General features: G+C 43.6%; 3 protein-coding genes across 3 annotated transcripts; all 3 read right to left on the bottom strand.

Annotated features, from left to right (window-relative positions):
- Positions 1–912: 912 nt before the first annotated feature.
- On the bottom strand, positions 913–12,876 carry vps45 (vacuolar protein sorting 45 homolog). Its single transcript, XM_048230435.1, is given in 16 exon segments — positions 913–1,790; positions 4,287–4,418; positions 4,557–4,678; positions 5,111–5,218; positions 5,927–5,977; positions 5,979–6,086; positions 7,850–8,017; positions 8,976–9,089; positions 9,212–9,346; positions 9,873–9,983; positions 10,633–10,770; positions 11,419–11,487; positions 11,632–11,711; positions 11,954–12,014; positions 12,114–12,248; positions 12,613–12,876. Coding segments are annotated over 16 exon segments (1,710 nt in total). The 5' UTR covers positions 12,706–12,876; the 3' UTR covers positions 913–1,705.
- A 1,755-nt stretch (positions 12,877–14,631) lies between these two features.
- Positions 14,632–17,506, bottom strand: LOC125285352 (leucine-rich repeat extensin-like protein 2). The gene is made up of 3 exons (XM_048229766.1): positions 15,014–17,506; positions 14,857–14,932; positions 14,632–14,765 (listed from the first exon to the last, which is right to left on the bottom strand). Exons 1-3 carry the CDS (start codon positions 17,480–17,482, stop codon positions 14,638–14,640), a joined length of 2,673 nt encoding a protein of 890 aa, XP_048085723.1. The 5' UTR covers positions 17,483–17,506; the 3' UTR covers positions 14,632–14,637.
- Positions 17,507–17,519: 13 nt separating this feature from the next.
- LOC125285664 lies at positions 17,520–19,657 on the bottom strand. Its single transcript, XM_048230202.1, has 6 exons — positions 19,539–19,657; positions 19,174–19,245; positions 18,809–18,927; positions 18,664–18,706; positions 18,349–18,497; positions 17,520–17,892 (listed from the first exon to the last, which is right to left on the bottom strand). The coding sequence occupies exons 1-6, from the start codon at positions 19,554–19,556 to the stop codon at positions 17,520–17,522; spliced, it is 774 nt and encodes a 257-aa protein (XP_048086159.1). The 5' UTR covers positions 19,557–19,657.
- Positions 19,658–20,799: the final 1,142 nt, after the last annotated feature.

The raw sequence follows: 20,799 nt of genomic DNA, 5'->3' as shown, positions 1-20,799 counted from the left end.
TCCACATTTAAGACAAAAAGCCTGGAGGTCTTTTTGTATCCTCCATTTCTCCCTGCGTTTACCTTGTTCATGAGTAAACAAAACAACCAAATATCTCAAGTAGCTGCACCCAATTCCGTCCCTCCTTCCCCAGTAGCCACTACAGAACAAGTGAAGTTCTGCAGTTGGAATTTACAGAACAGTGATTAACAAAAAAGTACTGCCTCCACAGTTGACCGTGTCAACCCGGTCCCAGTCACATCTTGAAAATTTGGCTATTTTCCATGTTGGGAAAAGGGGTTAGGGTTTGGGTAAGGGGTTGACGTCAGGGTTATGTTCAGTGTTGGGATTAAGGTTACAATCCAATGCTGAAAAAAACACCCTTTGCCTCAAAACATGGAGCTTTAAAGAGGAGGATAGCAGGATAGCTTTGAGGTCCAGTGTAGCTGGCCACAGCAGTGGATGTTTTTGTTGATGCGAGGCGGATTAGCGCTGAGTCCGGGGGGGAAGGGAAGGCTTAGTTAGGACGCAATGAGATGCAAGCCAGGGAGCCCAAGAGCGCTGAGGACATGACTGCTGGTGCTGGGGTCTGTAGGTGGTGGAGGTGAGGAGCGGGTGGTGGGGTCTGTAGGTGGTGGAGGTGAGGAGCGGGTGGTCAGGAGTCTGTAGGTGAGGAGCGGGTGGTGCTGGGGTCTGTAGGTGAGGAAGAGAGGAGTGGGTGGTGCTGGGGTCTGTAGGTAAGGAGCAGGTGGTAGGAGAGAGGAGCGGGTGGTGCTGGGGTCTGTAGGTGAGTAGGAGAGCGGCTGGTGGAGGTGAGGAGGAGGTCTTATATCTATTGTAGCTACGGTAGAATCAAATCGAACTGCTGACAATGTAAGTCTTTTTTTAATACTGTCCCATTAATATATTGATGGACATCAGCACAGCAAACCATTCACAGTAGTCAAGGGATTTATTTCCTGCAAGAGAATTTTTAACATCACCGCATGGTCAACTGTACAAAGGCATTAATAAAAATGTATACACAGAAATGTACACACATCCTCAAGAGGAAAACAAAAAAATGTACATGGGGCCCAAACTGCAGGAGTTGTTTAAAATGGACTCCAATTAGATCAACTGTAGTGCATCCATTATCCAGTTAAGATGGCCTCCTTCCGCGGACTAGCATGAGAATCACTGGTCATTTGCATGCTTTTTGTACTGATAAAAGACAAAAGAAATAAATAAAAAATGAAAGCAGTCTAAGCCATGTCATAAAGGGCAGTCTAAGCCATGTCATAAAGGGCAGCCTCTGCCTTATCTGCCATGACCTTGTGAAAGCGTCAGATTTGCCTTTAAGTTAGTATCATAACGACAGCAGTGTTTGTTTTGAGATGAAAATCTTCATGATGTGAGTGGTGGAGCAGGGGAAAGTACTTGAACAGTAACAGTAAAAGTGATATGGTGGTGGATAGTTGGATTACTTTGTTATGTTTCAGGTTTTTTAAAATGGAGGAGGGTCCATTTCACTTGACTCAAACTAATATAAGACATTTTCAGGCAATGTTGGAGGAGTATTGAGTTTGAGCAGAAGTTCATACCTAGAAGTACATATCAGAGTGCCCATGTCTGAGAGGAATGTCTAAGAGTGAAAGGATTATGCTCTCAAATGAATGTGTGTGTGTGTGTGTGTGTGTGTGTGTGTGTGTGTGTGTGTGTGTGTGTGTGTGTGTGTGTGTGTGTCTCAACGTCGGTTCGGAGGACGACCCATTCCTTGCGAGTGTCCACCTTGTCCACCACTGGTTGTCGACCTCACCTCCTCCATGAAGCTGTGAAGGACAAAAAAAAAGACGCTTATGAAAGCTCTAGCAAAACGGCAAATTCCACCTCCTTTCCCTCTCCATCTGAAACATTCATCACCAGCTCATTTGAATCACATCCATTCCGCTCACATCAATTAAAAATCTTTGCACCCTGCTGATGGCAATTACAGAAACATCCGGCACCGTGTTGTTTGTAAACAAAACATCCACAGCCTACAGAGGGACTCTGAATCCCTAAACAATACAAACCGAGTTCACAAGAGGACTCCGCAATCACTGAACCAAATCGGAAAAAAAAAATGGCATAGTCATGGCTTTGTAAGTGACACACATACATAACTGTAACAAGCATGGCACACCAAGCCTGGAGGACGGGGCCGTGTTCTGTGGGGCAGTGCCAACGTGAGGGACTCGGGGTATCAGTAAGTGTGCCAGCCATGAGTATTTAGAGGAGGGGAGCTGATCTGAGGCAGCGGATCCCCCGCAGAGGGTGCGCGGCTGGCAGACGTCAGATTGCCACGTTCAGATTGGATTAGCGGCCCGCTAGGCTGCGCTGGCCGCGCAGGCTGCAGACAAGACAATAGGCTCACAGGCACTGCCCACCAAAACCGACAGGAGACAGACAGCAGCGTTTCGCAAAGACAACATCCCCGAGCTTAGTGGGAGATGACCGGTGGCAACGCACGGTTTAAGCTATCTGCCCGTCACACAAGGGCGGGAAAATTGTATTCGCAGTCAAAATAAGGGATGCAACGGCCTGTTTTCATGAGACTGTTTTCAGAGCAGTGTCTGTTCTAGCACAGGAGAACAAAGCGAAAATAACAAAAAGTTATTAATTAAATAATGAATTGCACATCAAAGGGGGGTTTTTCCTGACACGTGGCCCTAAAGCTCTACACCAAAATAACAATTCCACTGCCATTCTGTTTGAACTAATCGTAAACAGAACTAATCGTAAACAGAATTTGACAAGGACAACAAAGTGATACAGAGGTCTGCCAGCCAAGATCTCTAAGCCTCAACAGAAGCCCAGTGCAGTAGGCTAGCAGTTGATGCACTGTGCATTCGCTGCTGAAATGATAGCGCTGCTAAGCAACCGCGCAGAGTCCCATGACACTGCATGAGGTGGAGGGGCTGCTTATAAAATCTCACTGCTTGTGTAACTGCAAGTCAGCTTTCCAACCTCCGCCCCACCAATTACCTCACTCAGCCCTGCTCTCTCCCTGGACTAGCCATCTATCTACAGTATATACTGCACGTAATGCACAAATCTGTCTTTTTTTTCTCTCTCTCTCTCTCTCTCTCTCTCTCTCTCTCTCTCTCTCTCTCTCTCTCTCTCTCTCTCTCTCTCTCTCTCTCTCTCTCTCTCTCTCTCTCTCTCTCTCTCTCTCTCTCTCTCTCTCTCTCTCTCTCTCTCTCTCTCTCTCTCTCTCTCTCTCTCTCTCTCTCTCTCTCTCTCTCTCTCTCTCTCTCTCTCTCTCTCTCTCTCTCTCTCTCTCTCTCTCTCTCTCTCTCTCTCTCTCTCTCTCATCCATCCAAGCTTTCCTTCTGCCTTTCTCTTTCTGTCCACTGATGATGAAGAGTTGCGTTAAGTAAGGCTTTAGTATGGTGAGCGAGCTCTTAAGTGGATGTCCGCTGCACCCGCATGCTCGATGGCTCCGAGCTACAGTAGCGACCTGTCATCGCTTCAGAGTGTGCGAGAGGGAAAGTACGAGAGAAAGAGCGATAGAGAAAGAAAGAAAAGGGATAGATGATGCCTCCTTTTCAGGAGTTCCTCCCTGTTACGCAACCGTGTAAATGTTCTATTGAACTCTACACCATCATGAAAGAAAAAGAACAGTATGAAAGGAAAGAGGAAGAGAGGGAGATAAAGATGGAGATAGAGGTGACAGGAGAGGAAAGAAGAGAGGGAGGGAGGGAGGAAGAGAAAGGATAGAGGAGGGAGAAAAAAAAACTCAAAGAGAGTACCAGAGACAACTCAAAGAGAGGATCAGAGACATCTCAAAGAGAGTACCAGAGACAACTCAAAGAGAGGATCAGAGACATCTCAAAGAGAGGATCAGAGACGAGTCAATAAAAAAAACAGAGGAGCACAGAGGGGTCAGATAGATGAGTGATAACATGACCCCTCCATCACACCCCACCCACCCACAACAATATCACACTAGCACAACACACTCATGATGCCGGCCCTGGGCACCTGAACATCTCACTCAACCAACATGCAGTACTCCTCATAGAGAAGCCCACGCTTGATGGTGTTTTATTCCCCCAACGTCGTCTTCCAGGCAGCGCTGCCACCGCTGACTTAAAGGCACCTAATCCTAAACCTAACCCCAACCCTAACCCTAACCTTAACCCATGCCTAACCCTAGTGCCTTCCAGGCAGCGCTGCCTTGAAGACAACGTTGGGGGCATAAAACACCAAGAAACGAAGCGCTCTGCCCTCTGGTCAACCACAGGCAGCAAGACCCAGGTGGACGCTCTGAGAGGAACCCTGACCTGGTGGTGTTGTGGATGGTGGTGCCTCCCAGCACGATGCGGACGCCAGGCATGGTGCGGTTCAGGTTATAAACGGTCAGGGCCTCCTCGTAAGTGGCTCCACCGATGACGAATACGATGATGTCCTGTGGTCTACAGAGATAGAGGGTCACAGGGTATTTGTATGCATGGGATTACTGCAGTGCTAACTCACTGTGTGTGCATCAGAGTGTGTGCGCGTTAAAGTGTACACTGTAAGACAAAAAGTGTGTGTGTGAGTGTGTTTGTTACCTGTCCCTGAGAGAGCTGGGCCCCAGGTAGGGGAACTGGCTGTCCTTCAGGCGACCTTTAATCAGCTGGTCCAGAGTGTCATGCAGCAAGGGCTGGTGCTGAGTGTACACATTCTCAACTCCCTATACACATGGGCACAGATGCACACGCACGCACGCAAATTAAAAAAAAAAAAAACATACAAATATGCATAATCTTAGTCACCTTGTTTCTGTCCAACAAAATGTGTTACTGAGATAGCACACATCACCACAATGCAGTGATTGAAGGGAGCAAAGTTCAGCAAGAAATGACTTTCCCACTGATTTTAAAACAGACATGCTACACCAATGAACAAACACAACATACACATATGCCTTTCAGAGTTACATACCCAGACACAGAACAGAATCAGACAAACACCTCCCACACAGACAATCACACATGCACCCAGACATGCAATCGTCAACCGACTTCCATCAGCATTGTTAACATGAAGCAGGGAGACCATCCATTATTGACAGACATTCCTGTTTAAAATTCCTATCAAGGAGCACAGCCAACTGGAAGTCTACCTTGAGCCCTTTGAAGAACTGCTTAGTGATGGCTACAGCATCTGTGGGGGTGATGAGGTCAGTTCCTCTCACTCGCTTGCCTCCGTACTCCACCATGGACTGAACCATCTGGAACAAATTATTTATAGCTAATGAGCCAGACACATTTATATAAACACACATAACCTTAGCAAAGCATATGGGTTAGGCTTACTAAATATGGGTGTGTACATTATGTGCATGTGCATGTTATGCAATATGACTGCATAAAAGTCTACAGTATGTGCTTGTGTATTCATCTCCTGCAGGGATAAAGGTTTTATGCAAGTTAAAAACAAAAACCATATATTAATACCTCACATTAACTGTATTATTAATGTTTGTATTAACCTCATAGTTCATTTCAAATCAATGTATAAACCTTCGGCTAATAGTTGGGAAATAAACTGTACGTACTTGACCTTGCATGAACGCATGTATACATACTGTGTGTGGCTTATTTCCATTCAAGAAAATGTGCACAGTAACCCTGGCGGTGTTGCTCCGGCACCCCATTGTGTATTCACATTGTGTAACCTGCAGGATCATCCAGTGTTTTATGCAAGTTAGAAACATGGTAAAAACACAAAACCAGAGACACATTAACAGGACAGGACAGGAGAGACAGGACAGAACAAAGACATTTGCAGAAACAGGATAAAACAAAGACAGGACAGAAATAACGGGTATGTACTTCGAACTCTGTATGAACGTGATGGAGACATATGCGGCCTTTTATTCCAGACTGTGTGTGGCTTATTTTATCTGCCCATGTACTGCACTGCGGAGGCTTCTCACCTTGGCGGTGTTGTCTGCACCCCTTTGCTGCAGGTCGCCCATCAGCGTAGGGCAGGATGCTGTTGCTGTGCTTTCCTCGTGAGCTTAGGGCGAGCATGACCAGCCGCATCAAGATCCAGATCGCATCACGCCCGCTGGAAAGTGCAGCAGCCGCGACCATCTGCACGAGACAGAACATAGACAGGACAGAGAACAGGGACAGGAACAGACAGGACAGGACAGGACAGGAGAGAGACAGGACAGAACAAAGACAGGACAGAGACAGGACAGAACAAAGACAGTGATAGAACAGAAATCAGACAGAACAGAGACAGGACAGAGACAGGATAGAAATCAGGAGAACAGAGACAGAACAGAGACAGGACAGAGACAGGATAGAACAGAGAACAGGACAGGAATAGGACAGAAGGAGACAGGACAGAACAAAGACAGGACAGAGACAGGACAGAGACAGGACAGAACAAAGACAGGACAGAGACAGGACAGAGACAGGATAGAACAGAGAACAGGACAGAACAGAGACAGGACAGGACAGAACAGAGACAGGACAGAGACAGGACAGAACAGAGACAGGACAGAACAAAGACAGGACAGAGACAGGACAGGACAGAACAGAGACAGGACAGAACAGAGACAGGACAGAACAGAGACAGGACAGAACAAAGACAGGACAGAGACAGGACAGGACAGGAGAGAGACAGGACAGAACAAAGACAGGACAGAGACAGGATAGAACAGAGAACAGGACAGAACAGAGACAGGACAGAACAGAGACAGGACAGGACAGGACAGGACAGGAGAGAGACAGGACAGGACAGGACAGGACAGAACAGAGACAGGACAGGACAGAACAGAGACAGGACAGAACAAAGACAGGACAGAGACAGGACAGAGACAGGATAGAACAGAGAACAGAACATAGACAGGACAGAGAACAGGACAGAACAGAGACAGGACAGGACAGGACAGGAGAGAGACAGGACAGAACAAAGACAGGACAGAGACAGGACAGAACAAAGACAGGATAGAACAGAGAACAGGACAGAACAGAGACAGGACAGAGACAGGATAGAACAGAGAACAGGACAGAACAGAGACAGGACAGAGACAGGATAGAACAGAGAACAGGACAGAATAGGACAGAAGGAGAGAGAACAGGAGAGAGACAGGACAGGACAGGACAGAACAGAGAACAAAAGAGAGATCAGGAGGGAGACAGGACAGAACAGAGACAGGACAGAAACAGCGACGCTTTAAATATGCCATCACAGCATGCCATCATTAGGTGATAGCAGTGTTTGGTGTTATATAGCCATTTAAACTGAAAGGCAGTGACACCCATTTCTAAACATTTTAGTCTCGTCAACAAAAAGTAATTAAATCAACTTTTGCAAACACCTGAACACATCATCCCATTTCTGTGTGTCTGTATATTTTTCATAGTTTATACTAGCCTACGCTATGGTCGCAAACATGTTCCTGTACCTGAATATGCTCCAGCGTGATTGAATGGCAGCATATGTGCTGTGTACCTGACATAGCTTTTCATAGCTTGCAGCCTTTATGCTCAACACAGATAGCCTCAAGGCTGGTATTTCTATGCGTTTGTGAGGTATTTGACCTACTACCACTACCTTATGGCAAACAGAAGAACACATAATCACATGTCTGTATTTGTCTGCATTTATCATAGCCTATGGTTACAAACATATTCATGTACTATATGGTTGGATGGCACCAAATGTTAACTTTCAAAATGCACTTTGCAGCCTTTCAGCTGAGATACACCAGCAGAGATACACCTTAAGGCTGCTATTTTCCTCTGTGTCTGTGAGGTATTTGACCTGCTATTGTTCTGGCTGGTGTGTCTGTGAGGCACCTGAAGGCCTGTGTGTGGATGTAGGTGTTGCGGTAAAGCCTCACCTGTTGAGCGTTGCTGTGGTCATTCTGGCAGGCCAGCTCCTGCTCCACCTCGGACACCTCCATCAGGCAGCGGTCGCTCACCAGCCGCGACAGCTCCCCCACCACCGTCACGTGCTTGGACACGGTGCCCGACATCTTCTTAAACTGAGGGTAGTTCTCTACGAAGGCCTGCAGAACGTGCGGACCCACGCAACATCATTAGTGGAGGGGGAAATGGAAAAAGCATCAAAGCACTAATAGGCCAATGTCTGTTTGTTCTGTCTCTGAAATAGACAGTGTGTCTGTGTGAAGCACAAAATGACAAAGTACTTTCTGAACAGTTCAATGTGATAAATGACTGAGCAAGCCTTTTGAAATTCTTTCATTACTCTCTCTGCAAGTTCTCTAAGAGCACAATTACATCTCTACATAGTAAATTATAGCAAATGTCCCCCAAATCTGAAATCCCACAGAACCATAAAAACAGATGATGCCTGTCGGGACTATCACTACGTTTTCATGCCGGGAATAAAAGGTTTTGAATCAATTTATTGCCCAAATTCCGTTTATGTCAATATTCCATTTAACCTGTTTACAAGCAAGTAGAATGTCACGTTTTGAGCATATTCCTGTTTACATAGAAAATTGTCATTATGCCGAATAGGTCAGCGATGCAGCCTACAAATAGACATTCAGTATATAAGCTCTTTTGATCCTGTGAGGGAAATTTGGTCTCTGCATTTATCCCAAATAAATGCAAGGGTTCGAACCGGCAACCCTCCGGTTACAAGTCCGAAGCACTAACCAGTAGGCCACAGCTGCCCCTCCAATTCCCCCTCCAATTCCAATTGCCCCCCAATTCTGTGCAAATTGAGCATGCGCAGGCCTACAACACTCTTCCTTCTGGGAGCACATTCCGTTTAAGGTGTTTTCATGACCCAATATTCCGTTTAAAACAGGCATATGCTAGAGTGTGCAAATGGTTTATCAGTAAACCAAATATGGCCTTTTTCTGTTTATTTCAATCAGAATAAGGTGTTTACAAGAAACACACATATTCGGTTTATTCCCAATAAACTGATTTCAAACCGTTTATTGGCTGCATGAAAACGTGATGCATGTTGTGTTGTGTTGTGCTCTGTCTGACCTTCATGTCGGTGATGGACTCCAGCTTCTGCTGGCCTTTGGGCTTCTTCTTCTGGAAGTCCTCCATCAGGTTCTTTATGTTGGTTCCGATCTCACCAAAGTTCAAGTACAAATTCTGTTCCGCAAAAGAAAATAATGCACCAGACCAGAAATGAACTACTCCGGAATACTCCTTACCGCGGCGTCAATAAAACAAAGAGAGTGAAACAGAGAAGACAAGGAACAAACAGAACCTACATTAGCATAGAACTCATCATTTTCCGCCGAGAGCACAACCTCTCGCAGGTCTTTGCTGATGCCTGGTACTCTGGATAGGTCTATGCGGTTGTTGTTCAAGCCCAGAAGCTCATGCACCATGGCCTGATATGTCCACTAGAAAGAGCAATAGACCACAACCTTAGTTATCCAAACAGAGGACTTATATCTGAAATAATAGCTATGCATACAAACATGCACAAAACTAAAATATAAAAAATAACTTCAGCAGTGATAATATTAAAAATACTACAATGGTGGGTTGCAGCTATGGTAATGCAATATGTGCCACTTTACTTCAAGCATCTTTGTGCCTTTTTTTTTCCATCGCAATTTTTAGGTCAATGTCACACACTATTCATCATTGTGATTTTAACTTTCACAAATGGTCTTTTGCTCTATTGTAATTTCCCCTATTTGATCCTGTGTCTGATGAAATCTGAGCCTATCCTCTGCAATCTCAGACACATGCATAGAATAGAGGAATGAATGTACAAAGGTTACATTGAGAGAGATGAAACATTGAACTCTAGCGCACTCCAGTGGCAACTCACAGCCAATCTCAATGAGAGGACAAAAGGAGCTAATGCGTAAGAGGTGCATCAGTAGGGTGCGCTACTGAATATGTAACTCTGGCTCTGACCTGGTTGAGGAGAGGGGTGATGGCATCATCGCTCCGGTCCAGGATGAGCAGAAGTGGAGGGACTTCTGTCTTTCTGAAGTCAAACAGCTCGTACTCCTTGGTAATAATTTGCTGCGTGAGAGAAAGCCATTTTAAACACTGTCCAAAGACTAATAGATTTTAAATGCACTCCAATAACATCTCAGTGTTTGTGCATGTGTACGAGTGTCTATTCAAGAAAAGTATAGCCCTGGCTGTGGCGTGGCTGGCTGGGGCACCTGCGCCATGCGCCGGCCACCCGAGTTCGATTCCCACCCTGTGGTCCTTTCCGGATCCCCCCCCTGCTCTCTCTCCCACTCGCTTCCTGTCGTTCTCCACTGTCCTGTCTAATTAAGGGCATAAAAGGCCCAAAAAATATACTTTAAAAAAAAAAAAGAAAAGTAGATATATGCACTACTATATCCATCCAGGAAAATCCATGTTTGTGAGCAGATGTGTACGAGTGTGCATAGAAGAGAAGTCACAGTAGAGTGGATGAATGAATTGTCAGTAAACATGAAATCATTGCACCATTGCTTATGTAATACTCTCCCAAATTAAAAAGGGATAAGGGATGCGGGGTGTTTGTGTGTCTGTCTGCCTGTCTGCCGCCTGCCCGCCCGCCCAACTGCCTGCCTGGTTAGACTTTTTCTAGTAATGCTAGATTGGCACTACTTCCATATAGTGCTGTTTCTATGACACACTCAGTCACGAGCCAGTGACTGTGTGGACTTGGTGATACCTTGACAGACTCTGCAAGCCTCTTGGCCATGTCTGAGGAGAGCTGGTAGCGGATCATGGGGCATTTCTTCAGGGCCAACAACACTGAGGTCAGTCCCTGGGTGGTACGAGTGAGCAGACTAGGCTCCCAGCTGCGACCCTGAACCCCAACACAAAGACAGCACGAACAGGATGCAGGAGCCTCATGAGTCAGATCACATGTTACAATTACAGCACATCCAGATAATTGCTACTGGAGACAAAAACTAAATTAAATATTGTAAATCGTACATTTGTATTATACGGTACAATTTGATATTTCACAATGCTATGACAGATAAAGGAATGACAAAGCATTCAATTAAATATTCCTTTCTGCAGCCTCACACAGTTGAAAGAAAGTTGGACATTTTCTTTCAAGATCTTCAATCTCAAATCTAATATTAACAACAGAAGTGTGCATGCATGCACTGACAGCATGAAGGGTTTTGTACCGGTAACTAAGTGTGCTGCCACTCATTCATCAATCCTGTAATCACCAGCAGCAGGATTCCCAATGACAGTTACAAACACTATGGTATGCTCATAACCCTCAACTCACAATAACAATAACATAATAACACTGAATTTGAAAAGTAAAATTTCACATTTTCTCACTCATAAACGTGAAACAATAGCAAGCCATTACATAATCTATTAATTAAATTCCTTCCTGACCATGTTAAGTAAGAGTAGCAGACAATAAGGTCAAGGAAAAGGTCAAGTGTCAAAAACTATGTTTCAGCATAAAAGGATGGCCCCAACTTACTCTGGCTACTCCAGTGAGGTTAAGAGAGAACACGTGTGGGTTCACAGCAATGAAGTCCCCATAAAACTCCTGCAATACAAGAATAGCTCATAATTGTATGCATACAAACTGTAGCAAACAGCAGCCTACATTTTAAGTTGAAAAACCTAATGGATCTCTGGAAAATTATGTTTGTTGACACGTGGTAGCAGGGATTGTGAGGGACACAGACACCTGCATCTCTGCCACCACTTCCTGTTCATCGGCCTCCGCAAGGGCTTTTACCTCGCTCTTACTGATGACGTTACTGAAGTCTATAGAAACCAAACAGAGCAGCTATGAATACTTCCATGCAGACCCTAAAAGGTCAAGTGGTTAGAAACATGCATCATCTACATACTAGGCTACTAAATGAATCATTGTGATCCATGATGAAAATGTACTGTCACAGCATTCACTTATGGTAAACTCCTAACAACATTATCTTATGGCACAACAAAGTCAAGAGAGAAAACAAATCAACAGGGTTCTAATAGGTTCTAATGCTGGTGCTTACAGATGAAGTAGACACTGTATTTTGGCCGACGCAGTTCTTGAATCAGATGTTCCACATTCTCCTGCAAGTTGAGAGATTTGTTAAACCATCAACAGGCATTATAATTGTGTTAGGTCTGCAAGAAGCATTTTGCAACTGGCTGAAATAATGAATGCACTACCTTGGTTGGTCGAAGGAAGCAAATTGCCTTGAGGTGCTTCATGCTGTCTCGATTCTGTGAATCAATGCGTTCAAAAAGATAGACCTCCTTCTGCAAGATCTCTGACTGTGTGTACACCACACTGACGATGCTGGTCTAAAGTAGTAGAGACAAAACAAACATTAATGCTAGCCCAGACCTGTCTACAAACACAATACAAGAACTGTCAGACGTGTCACAAATTCACTTATCAGATCATATGCTACTTAAAATCGTCCACAGGCGATCACATAGGGTTATTATACATTAGGCTACTATTACGGATATAATAGAGTTGTAAGGCTGCTGTGTCGGCGACTAAAAAGGTTAACGTTAGCTTGGATGCAAAATTCACAACAAAACAAGAGCAGGACAGGGCAGCTTCAGGACAGGACAGCTCCTTCAGGTTTTATAAATCCAGATTCATATAAGTCATTCAGAAAGTCATATGAATTTGTAATTGAGCGTAGTATGTTATTACCGTCTCCTTATCCATTAGCAGGACCTTCATGCCTGGCCCGCTGCTCTCAATCATTTTTGAGACATACTGTTTGACAGCGAGGGTGACGTTCATTTTCGAACAAGTAGATTCTGAGCTTTCTTTAAACTTGAAAGACCACCCAAGATCCCACAAGCCAGGAGGGGGTGAATGAGAAGCTTTATATTCAGTCTAATTCTTCAGCGATCCAATGTATTATTGACAAGAATCAGCTGAGGCACAGCTACGTTGGAGTGTTTTCTTTCACTTCCGGGTGAGAGGGAAGGAAATGCTGTCAAAATAAAGGCTCTTGACGTCATTGGTTCCATAGATATATATAATATATACGATTGGTCGTCCAGGTCCAGAGTTACGGAAATTCTCTGGTTCGTCTATCCCCTTTCTATGGTGTGTTATCTGATAATAAAAGTCCAGAGCCTCAGTGAGAAAACTATTTAAAATGCTTGACAATCAAGAATTTTTGAACCAAAAGACACATTTACATTTTTTTCAAAACACTACACACAATTAACACAACACTACACTCAATTAGCAGAATCCTTTAGCTGTTGTGCAAAATGAAACAGTTCATTCATACAATTATTTATCAAAACTGTATTTTGTTGTCATACCACAAACATATCAATCACATGATCTGATTATGTTTGAATCAGTTACACACTAATGTCTACTCATGCAAAACACATTTGACAAAACAGGTTTTCCAACGATATACCGGTAGTGTAGGCTATGCTTGATTTTTAATTCAGAAATATTGTTCAATATTGTTAGGATAATTTAGAGTACAAGAACTGACCAAACACGACACATAAGACCAGACATGTAGGCCTACATTGAGGATTTTTTATGTCCACATTGTGAAGCACACAACAGTTTTTCTTCAACTGCCCACAAAATCTTTGCATATCACACTTTTTTTCACTTTTTTATGTCACTATAACCCATTACCCCATATAATACAATAACCACATACCAAATCTGCAAACCATACAGGTGTCTATTTCTCCTCCTCTCTGCCTTCAATTTCTGTTGTTGAGGGCTCACCTGTTGCGCAGTGTAGGACTGATTGTTTAGCGTCTTCACACCAGATAGTTATGTATTTCATTGGTTCAGGTGTGTATTGGAAGGTAGTGCCTTGAAATTGCAAAGAGGAGACATTATAGTGCCTATAAAAAAGTTCTCAGCCCCATGCTAAAGTTGACTAAAAAGAGGAATAAAAAAAATCATCTTTTGGAAATGGATCTTAATGGCTTAATTAAAAAAATGAGGAAAAATCCATCCAACCCGCTGTATAGCGGAAAAGACAGGCATTTCAGTACTGTAAATGAGAAGTACATTGCAGTCTACAGCCTACAATGTATAATGCCTCACTGTTTCTGTCCATTGTTGATATGAACTTGCACTGTTCAGCAACCTGTTTACACTCTGAACTAGCTTAAATTGGTTGTCACGTCATTTGAAACAAGTGTGTGATCAATTTTGAGTAGCTGTGTTTAACATATGACATCTGTGCTCTATTTGTGTTTATATTTTGCCACTTGTGGTTATACGTTACAAGTGCATCACAATGCAAAACGTGTCTTATTGCATGAGAATGTATTTAGAGTTTTGCAAAAAGAGTCTATGAGATCTGCAAATTGTGTTTTATATGTGAAAAGGGGAGTCGATCCAAGAAATGTGTTCAGGCAACTGAGAATTTGGTTCAAATAATGGAATATCACAGTTTATTTAACTCAATTCGCAGAAAGATAGAGAAATTTCTCCATTTAACAGAAACTGATACTATTGTTGGAAATAAATTATTTTACATTTATGTTTCATTAGAACTCCAAAGTCTAATTTTTCGGCAAACTTTGACTATCTTAACTGTCCAACTTTACCTTTCTCGTGACTTATGTTGGATGTGATGAGCAAAGCATGAACACAGTATAATTTTGAACACACAATGATTTTATTCAATAATACAAATTAAAACATTAAGAATAGATTAATGTTCAAGGGTGTTTTTTAGTGATTTCTAGAGAGCGTTATCTTGCGTCCCTCTGCGTCCCTGGAGGGTACACAAAATCTAAATGCCCTCCTTATCTTCTGAAGAAAGCCTTTCAGTCCCTTCTTCTTGGTGGGCTTGACACTCTCTGACAAAAGAAGTTTAGAAACAGAGTTTAAATCACTTATGACACATGTGGAATGCAGTAAAATGATGTGCTATGGATGCCTGCAACTTACCAGATGGCAGTGCTGCTTGATTTTGGTCATCTTTTGAGTCATTTGATGTCACATTCAATGCTGTGTGTTGGGCACACTGCAAACAAAAATGAAATCAGGGCATGGTATGTCATAACCACATAAACATAAACATAGACCTTTTAGAAAGGTATAGTACCTGATCATGTTTTTCGATGTCTTGAGCCTCATTCTCCATCTCCCAATCTGGAACTTCTGAACACAATTCAGGTCTAGAGCTCTCAGAGAGATTAAACCCAGATGGGGGCTGTACTGCCGGTGAGGCATCTGGAGGCAGAAGCCCAGGAGGCACCTTCGCTGGAGGTGATGCCTCGATCAGAGTAAATCCAGGAGGCGTCTTCACTGGAGGTGATGCCTCGATCAGGGTAAATCCAGGAGGCGTCTTCGCTGGACGTGATGCTTCGATTACAGTAAATCCAGGGGGTGGCTTCACTGTAGCTGAGGTGTTAGGAAGAGCAAATCCTGGAGGTGGCCGCATTGCAAGTGTTACGATAGGTGCAGCAAACCCAGGGGGTGGCTTCACTACTACTGAGGCATTAGGAAGACCAAATCCAGGAGGTGGCCGTACTTCAGATGATGAAACAGGTACAGCAAACCCGGGTGGTGGCTTCACTATCAATGAGGCATCAGGAAGAGTAAACCCTGGAGGTGGCCAGACTGAAGGTGTTACGATAGGTACCACAGGTGATGCAACAGGTACAGAGAACCCTAGAGGTGGCTGCACTGCACTTGAAGCATCAGGCAGAGGGAACCCGAGTGGTGGTTTTACTGCAGGTGAAGCAAATCCAGGAGACGACTTCCCTGCGACTGAGACATCAGGCAGTGCAAATCCAGGAAGCGGCTTCACGGCAGGTGAGAGATCAGGCAGTGCAAATCCAGGGGGTGGCTGCACTGCAGGTGATGTTTTAGGCACAATGGATCCTGGGGGTGGTCTGACTGCTGGTGAGGCACCAGAGATAGAGAACCCTGGAGGTGGCTTCACTACAGATGAAGGGTCAGGCAGAGCAAACCCAGGAGGTGGTCGCACTGCAGGTGATGTTTCAGGGAGATTGAACTCGGCAAAACCAAGAGGTGGCTTCAGTACAGGTGATGCTTGAGGTACAGCAAAACCTGGAGGTGGCTTCACCAGCAGTAATGCTTGAGGTACAGCAAAACCTGGAGGTGGCTTCACTGCAATTGAGGTGTCTGGAAGAGCAAACCCTGGAGGTGGCTTCACTGCAATTGAGGTGTCTGGAAGAGCAAACCCTGGAGGTGACCACACTGCAGTTGAGGGGTCAAGGAGAGCAAACCCAGGAGGAGGCTTCACTACAGGTGATGCATTCAGAAGCAGGAATCCAGGAGGAGGCTTCACTACAGGTGATGCACCAAGTAGGCTGAATCCAGGAGGTGGCTTCACTACAGGTGATGCACCAAGTAGGCTGAATCCAGGAGGAGGCTTCACCACAGGTGATGCACCAAGTAGGCTGAATCCAGGAGGAGGCTTCACTAGAGATGGTGCATCAAGTGGGCTGAATCCAGGAGGAGGTTTTACTGTGGCTGAGGTGTCAGATACAGTAAATCCCGGAGGAGGCTTAACTACAGGTGAAGTGTTAGGAAGAGTGAGCACTGGGGGTGGCTTCACTGCAGGTGATGCGTCAGGGATAGAGGAACCTGAAGGTGGCAGCAGTGCACTTGAGGTAGGTGCCTCCTTGTGTTCCTCACATGAGATGTTATTAAGTAGTTTCACATAATCCTGCAGAGTTGTTACAATCATGGTACTAATCATACAGCTGTGGTGTTTATCTATCACCAACGTGTGTATCTGATCCTGAACATCACACAAAGGGAAGGACTCTGTATATTGATTGTAAACCATGTCACCTAGCTGTTCAATTGTATCTGATGACAGTTCTTTGAGGTGGCAGGCAAGAGAATGTGAATCCTGGGATTGGAAAAGAGTCACTTGAGTGAGAAAACGAATCTGGTCCACCAGTTGAAGGCACAGGACCAGGTCTTCCTTATCTGCCAGAGTCACTGGGATAAGGACATGGACAAATCTTGCCACTATACCACATATGACATGTTCAAAGTCTGGGCAAGATGGCAGCTCAACAGGTGGTGTGTCTATTTTCCTGTAACGGCATACCATCTCAAGTTGGACAGACACCAGACGGCCAATGTCTCGGGACACCATTCTGTTCTTATTGGATAATGCCTCCATGAGAAATTTCATGTTGCAATACATGGTCAATAGGTCCTTACAGATGGAGTTGACCATACACACCACTTCATTCATGTTGAAATAACAAGTCACTTTACCTTTCTTCTTGCTGACGTTGACACCAGAGAGGGACAGTCTAATTACCACATGCTCAACCAGTGGCCACTTATGAGCTTCAAATGTAAATTCTCTGCCCTCCTCGGAGTATATCTGCATCAACACAAGTGCCAAGACTGACGTCACTGTCTCCATGTGAATCACCAGCTTCTGGGCAGCAGTAGGTGAAATCTTCTGGTCACTAGCAACCAGGAAAAGTCTCAAGAAGGATGGTGCAGCTGAAGGCCTTTGAAAAGACCTCTGAAAAAGCCTGGCAACTTTCACTGACACAATTTGAATAATGGCAGCCATTACAGTCTCATTGCCGGTGCTCAAGAACTGTTTCATGTCATCCGCGAGTGTCGTGGCCTTCTACAAGCTTGTGATGAATAGATTGGGTCATCCTAGCAGCAGCCGGATGGGAGTACTGTGCTTGTAGGCTTGAGATTGGTAAACGTGAGGATAAGTTCCCGAGCACTGCATGGACAACATCCATAGCCAGTTCCGTAAGTTTCATGGAGGACCCATTGCAAGGAGTGCCGCTGGGGTCGGTCTTCACCATGAAGAACAGTCGGGTGACAACGTCTGCCACTACCTCCGACCGGGTGTGCAGACGGGAGCACTGGTAGTATTTTATCTCCACCTCAAGGTCACGCAGGATCCTCTTCAGAAGGGGCATCTTGAGGTCATCTGGGGTCTTCTGAATGTCAACAACCCACCCTCTGTTGGCAAAAAGAGATTGTAATAACTTTTCCCAACATAAAAATGACCACCTTCTGTTAATAATGATACAATATTGAATGATAATAATAATATAATAATACAGTTGTGTGGGGGATGTGCCTGCCTCTCTTCCAGAGGAGCTGGAGTCTTTCCATGCCTGCTTTGAGTTACAAAGCGGCTACATTATTTTCAATGTGTACACAGTAATACCACTAGACACTTTAGTTAATATGTTCTTTTACATGCACCTCAGACAGAAAATAACCATTCAATTAAATACTATTTTAATATTCTTTTCAAACTTACTAAGTAAACTTCAGTTGGCTCTGAGACTAAGAATTTCATCACCAGTAATACTTTTTAAGTATATGGCAATACACTCAAACTTAACTTAAGTACACTCAAGGTGCTGTATTTTCAGCCAATAGGCTAGTTAATCACTGACTGTGACTCACAGATCAGAAGGAGCTGAGTGGATACGTTGGTCACAGTCCTGCAGCTCATCACCCTCACGAGAGACGCTCACCAGATGTCTGACTAACAGCTCTCTCCTGACCTCCTGTTCAATGTCCTGCATCCTGAGATGAGCATTCACCTGCCAGGTCTAAAATTTCACAAATACAATAAGATATTATCAGCTAGAAAAGGACTACATAACCTGAATGTGTACTTCAATTTAGGAGTAGCCTTATAGATAACAGTTCTACTAATTCTACTACTAATAATAGAGAAATTAATCACTGAACATTGAACTAACTAAACTGACTTACCAGCCAGGTTTTGTCATCACTTGATTCCTTTAATTCAGGTAACCTAAACAATAATCAGAGATGTGTATTATGTTCTTTGCTTATCTTTCATTGAGATTGCTTCTTTACAGTTTAAGCACTAGACCTCTAAGATTAGCCTACTAACCAATCCGTGAACATCTTCCTCTCATGGCAGTAAAACCATTCAATGACATCCTCTACTGTCAGGTAGGAATTAACTGAGCCCTGCTCCTGCAGTTTCAAGAACAGTCTCAGAAGTTCCTTCTATGAGAGACAAGTAAAACATGGGTAGACATAGCCAACGTATTCTGATGTCCTTGTATTTTTCTGAGTAACAGAAACTTTGGACTGACCGAAACGTCAGTGAAGTAAGCAGTGTTGCGCTTTTCATTTTTCTGTTAGCCTATTTTGAAGTTATTCTTGCGAAATAGCTGCACCTGCATTATAATCAAGGTGTGCAGGCTCACTACCTAGGCCTACTTGTATTTTTCTTAAACAGAGAAACCTTACTTTTTCGTTGAATGTCACCCTGTCCAGACAGAAGGCAGACTTCTTCATGAAGCACAAACAGTAGGGCAGACACTAACATAAGAGAAAAAGTAAGAGAAAAGCTATTCAGACAATTTTAGCTTAGTTTATTTCCCCACAAACGTTATTGTTATAGCTTATGGTGGTTATGTTCCATAGCTAAACTGTGATCCAGCTACACACTTGTTCACAACACCACTTAGGGATACAACAATAACTGTTATTGACTAGGCTACACTGTAGTTTTGGAAATTCGTTTTTAAGCGCCATTTGCGTTTAAACCTGACATAAAGAGACCACGGAATTGACGGGTAGGTTAAGAGCCATATTATGTCAATTTTAAATACCTCCGGTCTGTCCTGCATATTGTGCGGCCTTTTTTCTGACCAGACAAATGTCCTGATTCAAAGTGAGAAGACTGATGTCGAAAAAGTTGCTTAGAGGAAAGATCTGTGTTGCTGCTTGTCGAAACTGCTTTGCAAAAGTGATGTTTTCTGCAACATTGTAGCTTAAAGATTCCAAACATCAAACATTCCATTACCATAGAAACAAAGAGAACAATTGGACACAGTGCGTTTTTTGAACAGTTTGACGCAAAGATTCTAGAATCTTTGGTTTGTACGCCAGTTACCAAAGATTCTAGACCGGAGCGTAGCGCTCTAGAATCTTTGCTTGTTACTGACCTATCTTTTCAGTTCCCCCATGTTACCCCTGCATGTTCAAGTTCAAGGCCAAATTCGAGTTCAAATGTATTCATATAGCACATTACCATAGGGCCTACACAAGTGTAAGCTGGTGGTTTACTACATTTTTTTGCTTTTCTATGGTGGAGTGTAATGTCTTCTTGACATCTAAAAATAATTTTCTAACTAGACTTCTGAACACCTTGTCGTTTATTTCACGTTCACGTAGCCTATTTCATCTCCCATGTCATGGGGGTGAATTCGTAGGCCTACATGTCAACTCAAAAGCACCAGCGCCATCTATAGGAAACTGTATTCATTATCTCCCCCCCTCAAATGTATCAGAAGAAACTTTAGTTCACCAACTCATTAACCATAAATCAATTATCTTACCAACCAATTCTCTTAGTGCCGTTGGCGTCACTTAGGCTACGCATGTAACACCTTTGGACCTTTGAACACCTGCATATTTCTCACACTCTTAATATTCCTTTAACTATTTTTAGATAAAGAATTTTCTTTTCCACTAAACCTGTAAACAACACAATTTAAATGGCTACAGAAAAGTCTGCAACAGTTAACGTGGCGTGTCGGTGAACAGTGACCAATCATCACCAAATTTCTCATGACCGTCTTGTCGTAAACACTGAAGCCTGTCAAACAAACTAAACAGAAATCAAACGGTTATAGAAGTTATCTCACATTAACATTTTCTTCTTCGTTGGAGACTATGAAAAGGCTTAACGTGTTTTAATCATTAAATCAATGATTAATTACATTAAATAAATTAATTAATTATGTTTTAATGAAATTCATTAAATTAATGATTAACTTAATGTACCTAAACAACGATCAATGATCACAAAATAATAACAATGTTGCAACCTTTTGACTTCATATTCAAACAGGTGACAAATGTTAGTAG

Source organism: Alosa alosa, chromosome 20 (assembly GCF_017589495.1).
Source record: "Alosa alosa isolate M-15738 ecotype Scorff River chromosome 20, AALO_Geno_1.1, whole genome shotgun sequence".
Taxonomy (NCBI): Eukaryota; Metazoa; Chordata; class Actinopteri; order Clupeiformes; family Clupeidae; genus Alosa; species Alosa alosa.
This window is presented reverse-complemented; position numbering and strand designations above follow the sequence as displayed.

Excerpts from the sequence above, each read along its gene's own strand:
- LOC125285352 (XM_048229766.1), bottom strand. The coding sequence starts at position 17,482 with ATGGCTGCCATTATTCAAATTGTGTCAGTGAAAGTTGCCAGGCTTTTT. Across the intron at positions 14,933-15,013 it reads ACATCGAAAAACATGATCAG|TGTGCCCAACACACAGCATT; the intron begins GTACTATACCTT and ends TTTTGTTTGCAG. Across the intron at positions 14,766-14,856 it reads TCAAGCAGCACTGCCATCTG|AGAGTGTCAAGCCCACCAAG; the intron begins GTAAGTTGCAGG and ends TTCTTTTGTCAG.
- LOC125285664 (XM_048230202.1), bottom strand. Across the intron at positions 18,928-19,173 it reads GGGTGACATTCAACGAAAAA|AAGGAACTTCTGAGACTGTT; the intron begins GTAAGGTTTCTC and ends TGTCTCTCATAG. Across the intron at positions 18,707-18,808 it reads AGGAAGATGTTCACGGATTG|GTTACCTGAATTAAAGGAAT; the intron begins GTTAGTAGGCTA and ends ATTATTGTTTAG.